We start from the raw sequence: 21,718 nt of genomic DNA on the forward strand, positions 1-21,718 counted from the left end.
CTAGTTTCAGGTACCAAATTTAAACGAAAATTGTAAGTTTGCATGATTTTAGACAGAAACCTCGGAGAGAGAACTTATGTGTCTGTCGAGACTACATATCCGTATTCGGACCGAAATCTGAAGTCAGTACTTGTAAAATTCAGAAGAAAAGTGTATATTTTGAAAAAACCAAAGCTAAAAATAGAACAAAACGAGCACTGAACTAATATATGTCTTAAGATTATTCTGAAATTGTGCAGATATCTCGGAGCTAAGAATTTTTGTTTGCTGGTACAATACAGCTTATGCGGGAAAAAAGGTTATCATTGTATATGTGTGCCCTAATTTTAATTTTAATTTTTAATTTATTGAGACTAAAGGATAACAATAAGGTGATTTTTTTTTTACATAATAATGAACATGATTAAATGGTGTTTACAACATCAGGCTTATACATAGATTGTCGCTTATATACATAGATAGTGTTTATAAAGGTATATACGCCCTTGCTCCCGGGGCTGATTAAAAGGTTTCTTAATTTTAGGGGTTGTGTACTTAAAACTAAAAAAACAAACAAAAAAAAAAAAACAAAAACAAAAACAGACAAAAGAAGGTAAACATGTAACTACCCTCGGTGGGTTCCGGCAAGGGCCTTTTCGTAAAACCCAGAAATACCATCGTTGTGTTCCAATGAAAGTCCCAAAGGGGATAAATAATAAACATTTGACCAGCTAATGTTTACTTGACTATTCACAACTTCAGACATGTGTTGATTTTCATGAAGTGCCAATCTCTGGTTGAACTTTTCCAACATATCACAGACGTACCTAGAAAGCCGCTTAATCTTACAATTTGTATAAATGTAGTTATTAGAATATCTTTTATTGACGCACTTAAAATTTTTACCGATACAGAGTCTCAAAATTTTCCTCTCTAAGATTTCAAGTTCTTTCATAACCGACGGAGATATATTGAACCAAATAGGAACCCCGTACAAAATAACAGGCCCTAGAAATTGATACCTATAATCTGAGGCACTAAATTAGGTCTTAAAGCTCAACACGAAAGAAAGTTAATTAAATATATCACAAGTAATGAATTATCCTGCCCTAATAAGTCAAACATTAAAAAGCGTAAGGAAGAAATGTCACCTTTCGTTAACCTATCTCTCCACAATTACATGAATCCGGTTATCTATTGAAACATCTCCATTATCATTATCCACGTTTTTTTTAATAAATATATTATCTAATCTATTATCTCTATTCTTATTACTACCACTATTATCTCACATTATTCATCTTTAAAGACCAATAAACAAATTATTACATTGTTTGTCGAAATAACCTTGGAAGTTTCTTTATAAAATACCCACATTCACTCATATATTCAGCCAATCACATCATCATTTTCTGCAACGTCATCTGTTATTGCCAAAGCCCTTGAAAAAGACTTTGAAAATAAAAAACCAGGGGGAGACAAATAATTGCAAATGTGAAGGACATTTGTGGTGTCTATTTCATTCACTTGCTTCCTCAATTTAATTACTCACATTTGCCGCAGGATTGCAACTAGCAATGAAGGTCATTTGTGTTTACTGTTTTGTTTTTGCGTGGTATGGTATTTTTCCTTCTTGTTTTATATTTTGTAATAAAATCATGTCCTTAAACAACTCATCAAGTAATCATTGCTGTAATTAATTTAGCAAAGACATAAAAACATAAAGACTAGACATAATGCATGCAACAAAAAAAGGTTTATGAAATAATTAATAGAAACATTACCCTTAACAGAAACAATGCTAGTAACTTAAAATCGCATTCAAGCAGGAAAATGTAAAATTATATTATCAGAAGCGAAATGTATGAATTCAAGGTCTACTATTAACCTAGAGACGAAGAGGAACAGTATCGAAAGAATTGTGGATAATAAAATTATAGCGTTGTAATGTAACAAATACCACAAAGACTACTAAACACTTCCGCGAGAGAAGTGTATTAAATCCGATATAAACTACCTTCTAACTTGAATGTGCAAATGATAGGCCAATGTCCGTCACTTCTGGTGTAGGTTAAAGTTTTTCGGCCATTATGTCAGAAAGACATTATATTGCTGTAAGAACTACATTCAATGAACATTTCAAAACGATCGTCGAATAGTCCTTAATCTGCACTTAAGCGAAAATTCCAGACTTTTATTAGGGAGGTACCCGAAGGTGTGTCAGATATAGACCTTCATGGAACTTGATGTACGTATGGAAGAAATTTCACGATGTACGAAGTTTCGAATACACAATTTATAACATTTCGTGAACATCAGTCATTTTGGTACCGGATTTTGTCAATTATCTCAGGAAATGTGGACTTGCCCCCGAAAAGAATTGTACCGTCGTAATATGGTCGAAAATGTGTGTGGACCGAGATAGTCAGTATTGCAAACTGACACACATATGTCTGCAAAGTTTAGAAACAAAATGGTTTATTCCCATCTAAAGTTATCGTGCGCAACAGCAAAAAAAATTGAACATTTATGAGTGAAGTGTTACCCGAGGAAGTGGACCGACGATATAGGAATATTGAGGCCACAATCTGCAAAATACCGATAATCTGGAGGTATTGTTCTATGGTGGCTATATGAAGGAGTGGACCTGTACAGACAAATTTCTTATAGAATGTTTTTACTCCCAACGAAGACTACATACCAAATTTTAACCATTTCGGTGGATTATTGTGGCCCAACATTCAAAATTCCGAAAATTGGGAAGTACCGTTCTATGGGGGCTATATGAAGGCATGGGCCTATACAGACAAATTTCATATAGAAAGTTCTATACTCACAACGAAGATTAAATACCAAATTTTAGCCATTTCGGTGGATTATTGTGGGCACAACCTTCAAAATACCGAAAATTGGGAAGTATCGTTCTATGGGAGCTATATAAAGGGGTGCACATATACGGACAAAATTCTGGGGAAACTTTTATACCCGCAACGAAGACTAAGTACCAAATTTCAGTCATTTCGGTGTGATAATTAAGCTAAACCCTTCAAAATACCGAAAATCGGGCGGTACCATTCTCTAGGGGCTATATCAAAACGTGGACCGATGTAGCCCATTTGCAATACCAAACATCCTAGGAGGTATAGAAACTTCCATACCAAATTACAAAGCTCAATCTTGAATTTCAACAGACCGAGGGACGGACAGACGGACATGGTTATATCGACTTAGAATTTCACCCTGATCAAGAATATACATACTTTATAGGGTCTCCGATGAATATTTCGATGAGTTACAAACGGAATGACAAATTTAATTATACCCTCCATATTATGGTGGAGGGTAAAAAATCCACGACCACCAAAATTTTTTTTTTTTATATCGACGAATACCAAAAATATTTTTGTAAAAAATCCACGACTACCAAAAATATTTTTTAAAAAATCGACGAATACAATTTTTTTTAATTCCCGAATTCCAAAAATATTTTTTAAAAAATCCACGACTACGAAAAATATTTTTAAAAAATCTGCGACTACCAAAAATATTTTTTAAAAATCCACGTCTACCAAAAATATTTAAAAAACCCACGACTACCAAAAATATTTTTTAAAAAATCCAAGACTACCAACATTTTTTTTAATCCACGACTACAAAAAATATTTTTAAAAAATCTACGACTACTAAAAATATTTTTTAAAAAGCCACGTCTACCAAACATATTTTAAAAAAACCACGACTACGAAAAATATGTTTTTAAAAAATCCACGACTACCAAAAATATTTTTTAAAAAATTCACGACTACTAAAAATGTTTTTCTAAAATTTTTCTAACTACTAAAAATACTAAAAATATTTTTTAAAAAATCCACGACTACCAAAAATATTTTTTAAAAAATCCAAGACTACCAAAAATATTTTTTAAAAAATCCACGACTACCAAAAATATTTTTTAAAAAATCCACGACTGCCAAAACTATTTTTTAAAAAATCCAAAACTACCAAAAATATTTTTTAAAAAATCCACGACTACTAAAAATATTTTTTAAAAATCCACGAACACTAAAAAAAATTTTTTAAAAAATCCAAGACTACTAAAAATATTTTTTAAAAAATCCACGACTACTAAAATATTTTTTAAAAAATCCACGACTACTAAAAATATTATTTAAAAAATCAACGACTACTAAAATTATTTTTTTAAAAAATCCACGACAACCAAAAATGTTTTTTTAAAAATCCACTACAACCAAAAATATTTTTTAAAACATCCAAGACTACCAAAAATAATTTTTAACAAATCCACGACTACTAAATATGTATATTTTTAAAAAATCCACGACTACTAAAAATATTTTTTAAAAAATCCAAAACTACCAAAAATAATTTTTAAAAAATCCAAGACTACTAAAAATATTTTTTAAAAAATCCACGACTACTAAAATATTTTTTAAAAAATCCACGACTACTAAAATATTTTTTAAAAAATCCACGACTTCTCAAAAATATTTGAGAAGTTCTAAAATCCACGACTAGCAAAATTATTTTTTTAAAAAATCAACGACTACAAAAAATATTTTTTAAAAAAATCACGACTCCTAAAAATGCTCGTTAAAAATTCAAGATTCTTAAAATACGTTTAAAAAAAGAGCATAATTCTTTTAAAAACTAAATGACCCTTAAAAGCAGCTTTTAAAAAAATTACGGCTCCTAATTTTTTTTTTTAAATAACGTCCATGGTCTCTAAAAATATATCTTAAAAAATATTTTTTAAAAAATCCACGAATCCTAAAAAAGGGAAAAGTTAAAAAAGTAAAAAAATAAAAAATTAATCCCAAAAATTATTTTTAAAAATCGAAGATAAAGGGAATTAGTTTTTTTTAAATACACCAGTCCAAAAAAATATAAGTTTTTAAAACAACGACTCCAAAAAAATATTTTTTAAAAATTCACGACTCCAGAAAATATTATTATGTTTTTTTTTTTTTTTTTTGAAATCCAAGGCTCCAAAAAATATTTTTTAGAAATCCACGACACCTACAAATTATTTTTAAATAATCACTACTAAATTTTTTTCATGCAAGACTCTTAAACATAGTTTTAAGAAATTCACGACTCTCAAAAATAAATTATAAAAATCTTGTCTTGGAAATTCTTTTTCTCATCGAAGACTACTAAATTTAATTTGTAAAACTGCATGACTCCAAACAACAATTTTTTTTTAAATATTTTTTAAAAATCCTCGACTCAAAATAAATATTTTTTTAAAATCCAAGACTCCAAAAAATGTTATTTAACAATCCAGTAGGTCTATTCTGTACCTTTATCGATTGAAAAGTCGTTAAAATTTCTTTTGTTTTTGTAACAACTACAAAACAAACAAATGAAATTGTTGTAAAATAAACAATGAGTAAAGTTGTTAAAAATTACTAAATAGGGGGGCAGGACACCTAAAAATGACTCCCCTTATTTTTTTTTTAATTTCAAGGCTCATAAAAATTTTTCATAAAAAATCCATGACTCCTAAAAATGTTTGTTAAAAATCTACAATTCATAAAAATATTTTTTGAAAAAAAGACCACTACAATTATATATATTTTCTAATCCAAGACTGTTAAAAATAGTTTTTTGAAAATTGACGACTCCTAAAAATAATGTTTAAAAAACAAACGACTACCAAAAATGTTTAAAAAAAATCAAGGTTACTAAAAACATTTTTTTAAAAAATCCAAAACTACTAAAAACTTCTTTTAAAAAATCCAAGACTCATACTCTCTAAAAATATATCTTAAAAAATTTTATTAATAAGTTGGGAATTAATTCAAGCTCGAGGTCTGTACTTTTTACGTAATTATTTCTTTATTCTTCGATATTTCGCAATTCAATGAATTGCATCTTCAGGAAGATCTACAATGATATTTTTAAATATATATAAACACCATTAATATCACAGTGGTTTTTGTCAATAAGCAAACTAAAGATAACTTACAAAAATCGCAAAAAACACGTCAAAACAAACTTAATATTTACTTATAAACTAATGTAGCATCACTACCATCGTCATCTGTTGTAAATATTGCACTGTTGTTTCTTCTCATATTGCGTTTTCATAATATTCCTTGTTTTGCTTATTAAACCTCTGTAACTCAGAGCGCTGTTTTCGATGTCTGTTTTGAAGTTCATACGACGTGCTGTTGGTACGTTCAGTATGCAAAGCATTTCCATCGTATATCTTTTGTTGTGATGTGCTTCGTTTTCCAGCACTCTCACTCTCTCAAAGTTTGGATAGTGAGAATTATCCGCACAGTGACTTGCAAGCGCAGTCTTTGGTTTTTCGTAATTCTGCCTCAACTTCAAATCTGATTTATGGCCTGAAATTCTAGTTTTTAGCTTGTTTTTTGTAGTTCCTACATAAACTTGCTGGCACTCTTCGTTTTTATTGCCAGCACAGGGTATTTGGTATATAACGTTATTTTTATCCATTTTGTCTATTTTAGTTTTTATATTAGTGAAAAGTTTTTTTTAAAGTATTATCGCATCTATGAGCTATCGTATATTTGTTCGTGTCAAATATATTTGAGTTTTCAATCCTCTCTGATATGTGAGGGATATATACCATTGATTTATATATTTTCTCCGTCTTGTTTATTGGGCTATCATCAGGTTTCTTTTCATTCAAGTAATTGTTTATTAGTGTGTTAATTAAATTTGGAGGGAAATTGTTATTCTGCAATATATTTATGATTTTTCTCTTATTTTCTTGGTGAAAAACTGCATCACTTATCGACAATATTCTATGAATAAGGTTTTTCGCTGTGTTTATAATAATTCGTTTTGGATGTTTGGAGAAAAAGTTGATTATTCTGCCCGACGCTGAGGGTTTTTGATACCAGTCTATTATTATCTTTCCATTACTCCTTATAACTAATGTGTCCAGGTATGGTAGCCTGTCGTTATCTTCTTCTTCTATTGTAAATTGAATGTTCCTGTTATAACTATTGAGAGTGTTTAAAGTCTGTTGTATTGCACTTTCTTTTATCACAGCAAAGATATCATCAACGTACTTGGTTAAGAAAGCCGGTTTTGTTGTCAAGTTGTTTAAACTGGTATCAAGTAGTTTCTCCATTACAATGTCGGCTACAACAGGAGAAGCCGGTGATCCCATTGGTAGGCCACATTTTTGTTTGTAAAACTTGTTCTCAAATGTAAAATATCTATTTTCTTTAATACAAAAGCTTAGAATTCTCAAAAATAGGCTCTTTGTCATACTCGTGAATTCTTTCAGCTCTTCCCACCTGCTTTCTATTATTTGTATTGCTAGATCAACCGGAATACTTGGAAAAAGTGACACAACGTCAAATGACACTAGTTTTTCGTTATTTTGAATAGTCATATCTTTAAGCTTATTCCTAAATTCCAAAGCGTCCTTAATGTTATATTTTGAATCTTTGGTCAGTTTATTAAGTATGTTGACGATATACTTGCACATCTCGCTGGAAGGTGCATTTACGCATGAGCAAATTGGTCTTAACGGATATCCTTCTTTATGAATTTTGGGTAAACCATAAATTCTTGGAGCTCTTGCAACTTCTGTTTTCAATCTCTTTTTTTCTATTACCGTTATGTGTCCATATTTAAATAATTCTTCTGCTAGTTCATTATTCTTCTTCTGTAGTGATGTTGTGGGATCTTTGTTGATTCGTTGATATGTCATCATATCACCGACAATCTGTAACATTCTATTCCTATATTCTTCCTTGTTCATTGCTACCGTAGCATTTCCCTTATCTGCACTAAGTATATAAATGTCTGTATTATTTCTCAAAAACTTTTGAGTTTGATTCACTGTGCGGATAATAAATGCGTCTCTTCCACTTTTTTTAAGTTTATTTATGTGATTTTCCATTATTGTTGTAAACTTTGTCCTAGCATCTTCTTGATTCTCTCTTTCTTCATTGGTATGTATAATTTCTTCTCCATCGGCTATGTATTTGAAAAGTGGAAATGTCTCTTTCGTAGTTGGCAGTGCAAATTTGGGTCCCAATGAGAGCAACCATTTTATGTCGTCTGGAAAGTTAATATTTGATTTATTCCAGACGACATAAAATGGTTGCTCTCATTGGGACCCAAATTTGCACTGCCAACTACGAAAGAGACATTTCCACTTTTCAAATACATAGCCGATGGAGAAGAAATTATACATACCAATGAAGAAATTATACATATTTGAAAAGTGGAAATGTCTCTTTCGTAGTTGGCAGTGCAAATTTGGGTCCCAATGAGAGCAACCATTTTATGTCGTCTGGAAAGTTAATATTTGATTTATTCCAGACGACATAAAATGGTTGCTCTCATTGGGACCCAAATTTGCACTGCCAACTACGAAAGAGACATTTCCACTTTTCAAATACATAGCCGATGGAGAAGAAATTATACATACCAATGAAGAAAGAGAGAATCAAGAAGATGCTAGGACAAAGTTTACAACAATAATGGAAAATCACATAAATAAACTTAAAAAAAGTGGAAGAGACGCATTTATTATCCGCACAGTGAATCAAACTCAAAAGTTTTTGAGAAATAATACAGACATTTATATACTTAGTGCAGATAAGGGAAATGCTACGGTAGCAATGAACAAGGAAGAATATAGGAATAGAATGTTACAGATTGTCGGTGATATGATGACATATCAACGAATCAACAAAGATCCCACAACATCACTACAGAAGAAGAATAATGAACTAGCAGAAGAATTATTTAAATATGGACACATAACGGTAATAGAAAAAAAGAGATTGAAAACAGAAGTTGCAAGAGCTCCAAGAATTTATGGTTTACCCAAAATTCATAAAGAAGGATATCCGTTAAGACCAATTTGCTCATGCGTAAATGCACCTTCCAGCGAGATGTGCAAGTATATCGTCAACATACTTAATAAACTGACCAAAGATTCAAAATATAACATTAAGGACGCTTTGGAATTTAGGAATAAGCTTAAAGATATGACTATTCAAAATAACGAAAAACTAGTGTCATTTGACGTTGTGTCACTTTTTCCAAGTATTCCGGTTGATCTAGCAATACAAATAATAGAAAGCAGGTGGGAAGAGCTGAAAGAATTCACGAGTATGACAAAGAGCCTATTTTTGAGAATTCTAAGCTTTTGTATTAAAGAAAATAGATATTTTACATTTGAGAACAAGTTTTACAAACAAAAATGTGGCCTACCAATGGGATCACCGGCTTCTCCTGTTGTAGCCGACATTGTAATGGAGAAACTACTTGATACCAGTTTAAACAACTTGACAACAAAACCGGCTTTCTTAACCAAGTACGTTGATGATATCTTTGCTGTGATAAAAGAAAGTGCAATACAACAGACTTTAAACACTCTCAATAGTTATAACAGGAACATTCAATTTACAATAGAAGAAGAAGATAACGACAGGCTACCATACCTGGACACATTAGTTATAAGGAGTAATGGAAAGATAATAATAGACTGGTATCAAAAACCCTCAGCGTCGGGCAGAATAATCAACTTTTTCTCCAAACATCCAAAACGAATTATTATAAACACAGCGAAAAACCTTATTCATAGAATATTGTCGATAAGTGATGCAGTTTTTCACCAAGAAAATAAGAGAAAAATCATAAATATATTGCAGAATAACAATTTCCCTCCAAATTTAATTAACACACTAATAAACAATTACTTGAATGAAAAGAAACCTGATGATAGCCCAATAAACAAGACGGAGAAAATATATAAATCAATGGTATATATCCCTCACATATCAGAGAGGATTGAAAACTCAAATATATTTGACACGAACAAATATACGATAGCTCATAGATGCGATAATACTTTAAAAAAACTTTTCACTAATATAAAAACTAAAATAGACAAAATGGATAAAAATAACGTTATATACCAAATACCCTGTGCTGGCAATAAAAACGAAGAGTGCCAGCAAGTTTATGTAGGAACTACAAAAAACAAGCTAAAAACTAGAATTTCAGGCCATAAATCAGATTTGAAGTTGAGGCAGAATTACGAAAAACCAAAGACTGCGCTTGCAAGTCACTGTGCGGATAATTCTCACTATCCAAACTTTGAGAGAGTGAGAGTGCTGGAAAACGAAGCACATCACAACAAAAGATATACGATGGAAATGCTTTGCATACTGAACGTACCAACAGCACGTCGTATGAACTTCAAAACAGACATCGAAAACAGCGCTCTGAGTTACAGAGGTTTAATAAGCAAAACAAGGAATATTATGAAAACGCAATATGAGAAGAAACAACAGTGCAATATTTACAACAGATGACGATGGTAGTGATGCTACATTAGTTTATAAGTAAATATTAAGTTTGTTTTGACGTGTTTTTTGCGATTTTTGTAAGTTATCTTTAGTTTGCTTATTGACAAAAACCACTGTGATATTAATGGTGTTTATATATATTTAAAAATATCATTGTAGATCTTCCTGAAGATGCAATTCATTGAATTGCGAAATATCGATGTTTGTTGGATTATGGTTTTTATACTTAACCTTTTCCTTTAGCTTAAGTCACAACACAAAGGTTAATTTTTCCAATTTTAATTCTTTGGTTTTATTTTTCTTTTCTTTTCAGTTTTAGGTTAGGTTAGGATTTTAGGTAGACAATTTTTAATTTATTTTAAACTTATTGTAGCATAGAGTAGATTTTTAGTTTCTAGGGTATATTCTATTGTAGTGTAGGTAGCAAATTATTCAATTTAGTTCAATTTTAGGCACCTTTTTATTTATTTAATTTAGCATAGGTTTCTAGGTTTAGGTGTAGGAATTCAGTAGGTTTATTTAGTTTTAGGTTATATACATATGTACAAGACTTAGCACAATTGTTTTAGTTTTAGATAGTTTAACTTTAGGCAAATTCACTTAGCACAATTCTTCACAGGTTTAAGTAGCTCAAATTTTATAGATTTTTCATAGGCAAATTAAGGTAAGTTTTAAGTAGCGTAATTTATACAAATATTCAAATTCACAGCTTCTAGGTTATATGTAGCAGGTAAGTATATAAGGTAAGTGATTTTAGGTTTTAGATAAGTATTTTTAACAATTTAGGTTTTAAGGATTTTACCACTTTAGATTTTAAGTTTTTATAGTGTAGCACATAAGTTTTAGTTTAGTTTTAAGTTTTAATGTGTTCACTTATTTGTTTTCTTTTAACTCTGTGTTTATATGTACAATTGTTTCTATTTGTTTTGTGTTGTTAAATTTTAACTTTGTTCACTGGGGGGAGAAAATGTTCCGGCGATTTACAAGGTAACGTGACGAATGAAATTTTCTTGAAGTTTATTTCAACAGCAAACCTGTTTGCCGGTTTGCTGTTGGAAATATTTACATATTTACTTTGTTTACATGCAAAACCGTTGCAATGTGTGAGTGTGTGGGTGAAAAGAACAAATGGCAAACTTAACACCACACCGCCACCACCCACAATTTCAACGGCGTTCACATGTAACTTCTAAACGCGCATTCACACTAGGGCACTAAACCCTATAAATGTTCACATTGTGTGAACATGTTCTGCCCCCGCAGTGGTTGGTGTTAGTATCTTAATAGGGATCATCTTGCGGGAGATTTCTAATTGGGCCGGACAGCACATACCCCAGCCTGGTCTGGTACCCGTATACATCACCGATGCCAGAAAAAGTCCTGCCCTCCTGGACTATGGCCGAATACGCATCGGCACCCAACTCAACCTCTATGGGAGTGTTACTTCTAGGGTCCACATCAGCCAAGCTCCCACCGCTAAAATCTCGTGTGGGGTCCTCGAGAATCGGGTCACAATAGGGTCTGTACGGCAGCTCATCGGTCACGAGCGCGTGCACCCTTAGCGCCCAGGTCGAGCTCTCATTTCGAGCCTGGATTTTTAGCGTCGTAAAACGCCGACCCAAGAAGAGGAACGAGCGAAGTCCTATACGCTGGAACGATGCGTAGGAGATTTTCGACATCGCCGACCCTTGATGAACTAAAGCCCTTACAGACGCCCACAACCTGGCTTCTTCTCCCATGATCCTTATGGTCGCCGTGGGGATCATCACTAGGTTCCATCGCAGAACTGGGGGCGGTGACGGTGGCTGCAGCGAATTGTCGAGCTGTGGGGCGCCATGGATGAGGGTATGGTGCCTGTGGTCGCAGCGCCGACATGTTGTGAGGGAGGGACAGTCCGGGGCTAGGTGACTGCGCGCCAAGCAGTTCCGGCAGTAGCTTCGGCGCTCCAGAGTCTCATAACGCTGGTAGGGAGACTGATTGAGGAACCTCTGGCAGGAGCTCAACGCATGGTCTTCTTGGCACAACCCACATGCGTATTGCCAATGAGCCGGTCTGTCCCTCCTCTCTTCTCTTCGGCCCTGCCGTTGATTAGATCGGCTGCGGTCGTGCTGTCGTCTAACATTCGGCTCTGCCCTTGGCTGACGGTTAGGGTTGGCGGCGGCGGCCCCACGCTCTGCTCCTTCTTCTAGCCTCCAGTCCTGGTTGGGTAAATAGGCGGCCATATCTGCAAAAAAAGAGATGGGAGTACTACATTCTTTTATTAAGGAAAATAACCCGACTAGTCAGTCGGAAAACAATTTGACAAGTTTTGTAATGGGTCTGCTTATTGAGCCACTGGCCGTCCGAACGTCGACTACTCTAGTGTTTTGGTCGCTACCGGGATAAGTTTTATCAACGCGCCCCATTTTCCATTCATTAGGTGCGAGTCGGTCATCCTTTATAACTACTAAGTCTCCCTCTTTAATGTTCTCCCGAGTATACTTCCATTTCGTTCTTCGATGAAGTTCGTGTAGATATTCTAGTTTCCAACGATTACAAAAGTATTGTGAAATGACCTTGAGTCGTTTCCAACGATTAACAAGACTGATATCAGTGTCAGAAATATCGGGCTCAGCTGGCGTAAGAAGAGCTGTGCCGATTAAAAAATGTCCAGGGGTTAAAGGAGAGAAATCATTTGGGTCGTCGCTTGCAGGACTGAGGGGTCGTGAATTAAGGCAAGCTTCGATTCGAGTTAAAATAGTGGTGAATTCTTCGAAGGTAAAGTTCATTTTTGGAATACTTTTTTTCAAATGGGTCTTGAAAGACTTAACTCCGGCCTCCCACAAGCCGCCCATGTGCGGAGCTCCGGGTGGAATAAACTTCCAGTGGAGATCTTGATAAAAGTTGTTTTGAAGAACACTAGTCTGAAAGTTTTTTACGAAGGCTATTCTATCCCTTTTTAAAAGGTCAACTGCCCCTACAAAGTTTGTACCGTTGTCGGAATAGATACAAGCTGGGCAGCCACGACGACTAACGAACCTCGAAAAGGCGGCCAAAAACGCGTATGTCGACAAGTCGCTTGTCGGCTCCAAGTGTATGGCCTTTGTCGCAAAGCATATAAATACACAAACGTAGCCCTTGGTAAGAAAGCAGGCCCTGCCAGAATAACTTTTAATATTGAAGGGTCCCGCAAAATCAACACCTGTATTTGTAAAGGGTCTTGCGAGGAAAGTTCGCTCGGGCGGCAGAGATGCCATTAATTGATTTTGGGTCTTTTTCTTATGAATGATGCACACTTTGCAGTTTCGTATGGTTTTCTTTATAAGTGACTTAAGGCCAAATATCCAGAATTCGGACCTGAGCACTCTTAACATCAATAAATTACCGCCGTGTAATGTTATTTTATGTGTAAAATCTACCAGTAGCTGACTAAGGGTCGCTCCATGTGGGAGAATTATGGGATGCCGCTCGCCATACGTTAAGGCGGTCGATTGTACCAATCTACCATTGGCTCTCATAATTCCTTTAGGGTCTAAAAATGGATTCAGAGTTAGAAGTGAGCTAGCTGAAGAAATTTTTACCTTTTTCTCCAAGGCTTCATATTCGGCTAAGTAGAAGAATTTTTGCGTCTGTATGATACTGGATCGTTTTCCATCTTGAACCTCGGTGGCAGTCAGATCCAATGTTGAGGCTCTAAGATGTTGTCTATTAATTCCTGTATTTTTCCAGAGTCTTAAGGCATATGCGTATGCCCGATAAACTTTTGCTAACGACGAAAAATTTTTCAATGGGTCTTCTTTTTGCTCGAAAAGCGTTAGGGCTTTGACCGCCTTGGCTTCTAGGTCTGTTTCATTATGAGTTTGATTAGATGGCCACCGGTCTTTTGGCAGTGCGAGCCAATGAGGTCCATTCCACCAGAGTCTATGAGCTTTAAGTTCTGTGGGCGAGCATCCTCGGCTGGCTATATCAGCGGGATTGTTTTCTGAGTCTATATGTCGCCAGTTCTCTTGGCCGACATTTTCAGAGATTTCCGAAATTCGGTTTCCCACAAATGTGCTCCAGTGACAAGGAGGCTTTTTCAACCAGGCTAAGACAATGGTGGAGTCTGTCCAGAATTGGGTCGTATACTTCGATATCTGAAGACTTTTCATTGTGGTTGCTGCCAATTTTGAGAGTAAAACCGCGCCACATAATTCAAGTCGTGGTATTGATAACTTTTTGATTGGTGCTACTCGAGTCTTTGCAGCTAACAGAAAAGTCTGAACATTGTGACCTGGGGTTTCTACTCTAATGTACAACGTAGCCCCGTATGCGCTTTCCGACGCGTCGCAGAATCCATGTATTTCCACAGAACTATTCAATGTAAATGTTATCCATCTAGGAACTTTCAGTAGCTCAATATCCTTGCTATTTCTCACGAAGTTTTTCCAATTTATGAGTGTAAGGGGCTTTAAAGTGTCATCCCAATCGATTTTATCCAACCATATCTGTTGCATTACAAGTTTGGCTACAATTATGATCGGTGCTAGCCATCCGCATGGGTCAAACAGCTTGGCTATAGTAGACAGCACTTCTCGTTTTGTGTAAACATTTCTATTTTCCATCTCTGGGGGCATAAACGAGAAAAAGTCGCCTGATATGTTCCATCTAATTCCCAATGTCTTGGTGGACGCATCTTCAGCGATGTCCAACCAATTAAGCGGTAATAAATTCTCTTCAGGGATATCTTTTATAATGGTATGGTGATTTGAAGCCCACTTCATAAGTTTGAAACCCGCAGAATCTAGGGCTGCTACTAGTTCCTTTCGGGCCTGAATTGTTTCTTCAACCGTATGTCCTCCAGCAAGAACATCATCAACATATAGATTTTGCAAAATAATATTGGCTGCTTTTGGATAGGTATCTTTTACATCCTCTGCCAATTTAATAAGAGTCCTCAAAGCTAGGAACGGCGCACAATTTACTCCAAATGTTACGGTTAACAATTCATAATCCTCAATTGGGTCTTGTGGTGATTTTCTGAAGAGAATTCGTTGAAATTTGGTTTGTCTCGAGTCCAAAAGTATCTGCCTATACATCTTTGTGATGTCAGCATTGAAGGCATACTTAAAAAATCTCCATTTTAAAATTTGTATCACCAAATCCTGTTGTAGAATGGGTCCGGGAAACAATGTGTCATTGAGACTAGTTTTGTTTGAGGATGGGCATGAGGCGTTAAACACAACTCTTAATTTCGTTGTGAGCCTATCAGGTTTAATCACTGCGTGATGTGGTAAATAATAGTTGGGTGTGTCATTAATTTCCTCAGGATTAATCTTTCTCATATGACCAAGCTCCAAATACTCGATAATTGATTTATCATATTCCTCTTTTATTTCGGGTGTTCTCATGAGTTTTTTCTCCATTCGAAAGAATTGGGCTAGGGCAATGTTTCTCGAATTTCCCAACTCCTCGCACTTTTTGAATGGGAGAGTCACAACATATCTTCCTTCCTTGTTACGTACAGTTGTATCAATGTAATTTCTTTCGCAGAATTGGTCTTCTTCTGACCGTAAAACTTTTTTAGGGGTCTCTTCCACCTCCCAAAAACGTGTAAGTATCTTTTCTATCGATGTTGTGTTGAGCAAAGCAATTTGTTTTCGTTGAATTGTATTCCCAGGAATGGGTCCTCCAACAATCCATCCAAATTTAGTTTTTTGGGTTAAAATTGATCCAAATGTTTTCATCGGAGTTCCAAGTGCAAATATCAAGGGTCCTATGTCCATACCTATGAGTAAATCGATAGGCTGACTGATATAAAATTTCGGATCGGCTAATTCCAACGATGTAATATCCTGTAGTTGAGATTTGTCTAAGTTTTGTGGCGGTAAATTCGAAGGTAGGGTCTTTAAAACTGGTGCCCACACATCCAGTTTAAAATCTGGGTCAAATTTGGATCGCATTGTAAATAAACAAGATTTTGTAGATGTCTCCGAGACAAATTGACTTAAGCCAGTGACATGAACCAGGTTGCTTCTTGTTGGTAATTTCAAAAGATTTTTCAGTTTCTCAGAAATGAATGTTGACTGTGATCCAGAATCTATCAGAGCTCTGGCATCATAAATTTGTCCTCTGTTTTCAATTTGTACCATGGCAGTGAACAGTAATGTACCTCCAGATTGTTTCTCATTAATGTGTTTATCTTGGAGGGTCAAAGTTGTAACAGTTTCTGGTACTAAGTTTGTTGTGGACTGTATTTGTTGTGTATGAGTAGCGGCACTGTTTCTAGGTTGTGTCTCCACTCGAGCTAGGTATGTATTTGTTGACTGGGTTTCCGTTCCCTTATGCAACAAGGTGTGGTGTCTCATTGAACAATTTCGACACCCAAAGCGACTTTTACAATCTTTCACTCCATGATTTGATGACAAACAGTTGTAACATAAATGCGAAGTTTTTACTAAGTGAATCCGATCGTTGATATTCTTCTTTAAAAACTCTGAGCAATCTCTGACAAAGTGGTTCGATTTGCATAGTTGACAATTTTGAAGATTTGATGCTTTGTTTTGTTGAGGTTGGTTCGTTTTGGGTCTATCTCCAAATTTATTTGTGGGTTTTGCAACATTTGTTTGAAATGTGTTCAAAAATCTAGGTTTGTTGTATGTGGGCTGTTTCAGCTGAGCAAATTTTGAAGTTGAAGGCTTGATATTTCCCACTGATTCCATGGTTTTGAATTTGTTTGTTAAAAATGTGTTGAATTGTTCCCATGTTGGGAGTAGTTTACAATTGTTGAGTGAGTTCTCGAATTCTTCCAAAAAATTCCTCGGTAACTTTGAAGAGCAAATGTATATTAGAAGAGGGTCCCATCCTTTGACATCGACTTCCAACAATTCCAACGTTTGTATGCAACTATTTACAGTTCTTTGTAACTTCTGTAGTGAATGACTTGAGTCGGCCGAAACTCCTGGCAGATTAAAAAGGGTCTTTATCTCCTCATTTACTTGCATTCTCTTATTTTCGTATCTATCAGTAAGATTTTTCCAGGCTAATTCGAAACCATCATTTGTTAATGGAACGTGGCTGATAATCTCCTTTGCTTCCCCAGTGGTTTTTTGTTTTAAATGGAATAATTTTTCAACATTGCTTAATTTTGATCCTGTGATGTAAATTGCCGTAAATAAGTCTCGAAATGTTGGCCATTCTTGATATCCTCCTTTAAATATATTTGTGTCGCATGGTGGTAATCGTGATACGGAAGTAAATTCCCTTTCCTTTCCTTCTTGGGTCATTGATGACTCTCTTTTAGTTTGTTCCATCATCCTTTTATCTCGAACATTTTGTAATTGTATATTAATGGCACTTAATGCCTTTTTGTACGAGTCCATTGCCTCCATATAGTTCTTCCTTAACTTATTTTTGTCAATATCTTTTCCTCCTTCCTCTGCTTTATGTTCTCTACATTCAACATACGCTCTCTTGACTAAACTCCAATGTGAATCTAACTCCATACGGGTTGTCTCCAAAGTGTCCGCCGTGTCCTCTGGGTTGGTGATTGAAAAAATTGAGATATAATCCAACAGGTCGTTGACGCTGTTCGCGTATCTATCGCATAATGTCTTATCCATCTTCCTTTTGTGCTCTTAACTTTCCCCAAATTTTGTTTATTTTCCAAAATCCGAAAGAAGCCCAACGAGAAGGACTCTTTGTCTAGGAGTTCAACTTTTCTCTTTCTTTTGTTGATCAAAAGTAAGAAAGTGTTTCCTTTTTAATAGCTGACAACGAATAATTGGGTCTAATTTTCCAAAAAAACGAACAAAAGCTTTGAAAATATTAAAATAACTTCGAAAATTTCAACCCTGGTACACCTTTTCACAGGTTTTCGATCCAATACGTGGAGAAAATCTTTAATTTTCGTTAAATGCTTTCTAAAAAACGTATGAGAATGATTTTGGTTGAGCGAAAAGTCAATTGAGAAAATTTATTTTGAAGAAAAAGATGAAAGCATAAATTACGTGAAAAAACTAATGAAGAAAAACAAACAAAACCTCGAAATAATCATCCAACGAGAAGAATCAATGAATTTATCCGAAAAAACGAGTTAAAAAAGTGTATAATAATTTTTCTATCCACCAAACGAGCGTCAAAAAATTGTTTGCTGGGATGTCAAACTTCCAAAGATCGAATATCAACTAGTTTTACAAATGAATAATCCAAAATGTGCATAAAATCTCTTACATATCCTTGGCAAGGAGGATTTTATGGCATTTTAATAAAAAAGCTTCTTAATTTCAAATGAATCTGAATTTCTGAATAAAATGACAACGAAGGAAATCCACAAAAGACAATAAAAAATCTCAGTAGATACAATTTTGGGTCAAATAAATCAGCAATTGTTTCCAAAAAGTTTTTTAAAAAATACTTCAAAAAATTTTAAAATTATTTCAAAAATTTAAAAAATATTGGGTCTAAACAACATAAGTGATCAACAATTTCAAAAAGTTGTATAATTCCCAAAATTATTTCAAATTTAGAAAATATTTATGAAGCAAACGAGCAAAAAATATCACAAAAAAATTTAACCGGAGACGTAATCAAAAATGTGTGCTGGGTTGCACGTATCAAAACGAAGAGAAAATATGTTTTCAACTCCTTTAACCGCCGACAATGTATAAAATCTCTTGGTGTCCTATAGGAGGAGGATTTTTATGATCAATTTTCCTTTTAAATTTGATGTGTGTCAGATATTTATCTAAATCGACAAATATTTAAAAGGAACGCTCAAAATGTGTATATGTAGGGTCGTAATCACATAGGAGAAATTCAATAGGGTCTCCAGAATGATAAAAAGCAATAAGTATTCAAAAATTTGGGTTACCACAAAGTGGTTATTCAAGAAAAATTTTACCAGCAAAATATTTCTGCAATAAATCACAGAAATATTTTGGGTCACAGAATTTTGCTGAAAGTTTATAGAATTTTATGAAATCAATAAACAATATAGTAGGGGTTAGTATTGATTAGTTCAATTCCTTCGTCTGTGCACCAGACGTATGTTGTTTGGCAAAAAAAATATTTTTCGAGAATATCAACGTAATTGTTTGCTGGGTTGTTAAACCGTCTGTCCTTCAGACGCTTATTTTTTGGCTCCAAAATCAATGGGTACAAACCTGTTATGCAAAATGGCTCTTCTTATTTGTGTGTCTGTGCACCAGACTTTTTAAAAATTTTGTCCAAAAGGTTCAAAAAAAATATGTATGGTTTAATAAGATTGTGTTGTTGCTTTGTCTGTCCACCAGACGTGCAATAATTTTTCCAAAAACTTTGATCTAGGTTCAGAGTTCTTTTGTGATTTGTGTGTCTGTCCACAAAACGTAATTTAAAATTGCCAAACAACTTTCTTTTTTCGTTTTCTTAATTTTGTTTTTCAAATTGCGCAATAAAATTTAAATAATTTTAGGTTAGTGATTGTTAGGTTAAATATATGGTGTAAAAATCATGTATATATGTGTTACGAGTTGTATATACGACGCTATTTTCCAAAAAAAAAATGTGCTTTATGTACATTCCATAATTAATATGGCGCTTATGTACGTTGGGTAGCCTAAATTCTCATTAGATTTTCAGTATATTATGTATGATTGTGTATTAGTGGCAAGATGGCGCTTATATATTTGCTTGAACACCACTTTCGGCACTTTCCAATATGTATTTTCCACAGATATATATATTTTTCCAACAAATGTATATACAACCCGTTATGTGTCTGTCCAAAATAGCGGAATAAAACCTGTTTTGTTCGAGTCAGGGTCCACTATTTTTGTTTTCTTAAAAATTTTGAGTCTTGTGGCAATAGGCAGTATACCAAAAGGGGTCAAAATTGTTTTTTCTTCATACGAAGTATATGGGTCAAAGCAAATATGGAGAATTTGCCAGCTCCCGATATGCTCCTTTTGGGTTATAATGAAAAAATCCAACAAGTACTCACTTTGTAGGCTGGGTTTAGTTACGTGTGGGGGTTTTGGGGTCTTCTTCTTCTTGTGTTGTTCCTTGTTGTGATGTTCTGCCTTGTTGTTTTGTAATTTGTGTGGTTTACGCGTACCGAACCGATTTTTTGTTGTATTTGTAAAAATTTAAATGTTCTTTTTGTTCAAAAATTTTGTGTTTTTGTAAAATTGTCTCTTTCTAATGTGTTTTTCAAAACGATCTTGTTTTCACTCACGTTGTCTTTGTATATATTATGTTTTGTTTTTGTGAATATTTGTGTTTTTAAAAACTTTTTTTTTCCACTTTGTATTTTTGTATAGTACCCACTGTGTCTTGTTTGTCACTTTGTATTTTTTGTAATGTTTTGTTCAAAACGATCTTGTCTGCACTCACGTTGTCTTTGTATTTTGAGTAACCTCACTTTTTGTTTGTTTGAATTTGTAAACTTTTTTTGTATTTGTATGTTACCCACTGTTTTGTCCACTTCACTTTGTATTTTCTTAATTTTTTGTTTTTAATTATTTAAAAAACATCACTTTTTGAATCCGGTTCCGGAGGACCAAATGTTTGTTGGATTATGGTTTTTATACTTAACCTTTTCCTTTAGCTTAAGTCACAACACAAAGGTTAATTTTTCCAATTTTAATTCTTTGGTTTTATTTTTCTTTTCTTTTCAGTTTTAGGTTAGGTTAGGATTTTAGGTAGACAATTTTTAATTTATTTTAAACTTATTGTAGCATAGAGTAGATTTTTAGTTTCTAGGGTATATTCTATTGTAGTGTAGGTAGCAAATTATTCAATTTAGTTCAATTTTAGGCACCTTTTTATTTATTTAATTTAGCATAGGTTTCTAGGTTTAGGTGTAGGAATTCAGTAGGTTTATTTAGTTTTAGGTTATATACATATGTACAAGACTTAGCACAATTGTTTTAGTTTTAGATAGTTTAACTTTAGGCAAATTCACTTAGCACAATTCTTCACAGGTTTAAGTAGCTCAAATTTTATAGATTTTTCATAGGCAAATTAAGGTAAGTTTTAAGTAGCGTAATTTATACAAATATTCAAATTCACAGCTTCTAGGTTATATGTAGCAGGTAAGTATATAAGGTAAGTGATTTTAGGTTTTAGATAAGTATTTTTAACAATTTAGGTTTTAAGGATTTTACCACTTTAGATTTTAAGTTTTTATAGTGTAGCACATAAGTTTTAGTTTAGTTTTAAGTTTTAATGTGTTCACTTATTTGTTTTCTTTTAACTCTGTGTTTATATGTACAATTGTTTCTATTTGTTTTGTGTTGTTAAATTTTAACTTTGTTCACTGGGGGGAGAAAATGTTCCGGCGATTTACAAGGTAACGTGACGAATGAAATTTTCTTGAAGTTTATTTCAACAGCAAACCTGTTTGCCGGTTTGCTGTTGGAAATATTTACATATTTACTTTGTTTACATGCAAAACCGTTGCAATGTGT

At 34.0% G+C, this 21,718-nt stretch overlaps 2 protein-coding genes across 2 annotated transcripts; both read right to left on the bottom strand.

Moving 5' to 3' along the window:
- Positions 1-10,573: 10,573 nt before the first annotated feature.
- LOC141395095 (uncharacterized) lies at positions 10,574-20,392 on the bottom strand. The gene is made up of 2 exons (XM_073970517.1): positions 20,251-20,392; positions 10,574-12,534 (listed from the first exon to the last, which is right to left on the bottom strand). Exon 2 carries the CDS (start codon positions 12,530-12,532, stop codon positions 11,591-11,593), a length of 942 nt encoding a protein of 313 aa, XP_073826618.1. The 5' UTR covers positions 12,533-12,534; positions 20,251-20,392; the 3' UTR covers positions 10,574-11,590.
- On the bottom strand, positions 13,804-16,636 carry LOC141392487 (uncharacterized). Its single transcript, XM_073965425.1, has 2 exons — positions 13,871-16,636; positions 13,804-13,821 (listed from the first exon to the last, which is right to left on the bottom strand). Exons 1-2 carry the CDS (start codon positions 16,634-16,636, stop codon positions 13,804-13,806), a joined length of 2,784 nt encoding a protein of 927 aa, XP_073821526.1.
- Positions 20,393-21,718: the final 1,326 nt, after the last annotated feature.

This window comes from Musca autumnalis, unplaced genomic scaffold (assembly GCF_047663935.1).
Source record: "Musca autumnalis isolate F117 unplaced genomic scaffold, ASM4766393v1 scaffold_2, whole genome shotgun sequence".
Classification (NCBI taxonomy): Eukaryota; Metazoa; Arthropoda; class Insecta; order Diptera; family Muscidae; genus Musca; species Musca autumnalis.

What these genes read in the sequence shown, in the direction of transcription:
- LOC141395095 (XM_073970517.1), bottom strand. Translation starts at nt 12,532, where the DNA reads ATGGCCGCCTATTTACCCAACCAGGACTGGAGGCTAGAAGAAGGAGCA.
- LOC141392487 (XM_073965425.1), bottom strand. Translation starts at nt 16,636, where the DNA reads ATGAGACACCACACCTTGTTGCATAAGGGAACGGAAACCCAGTCAACA.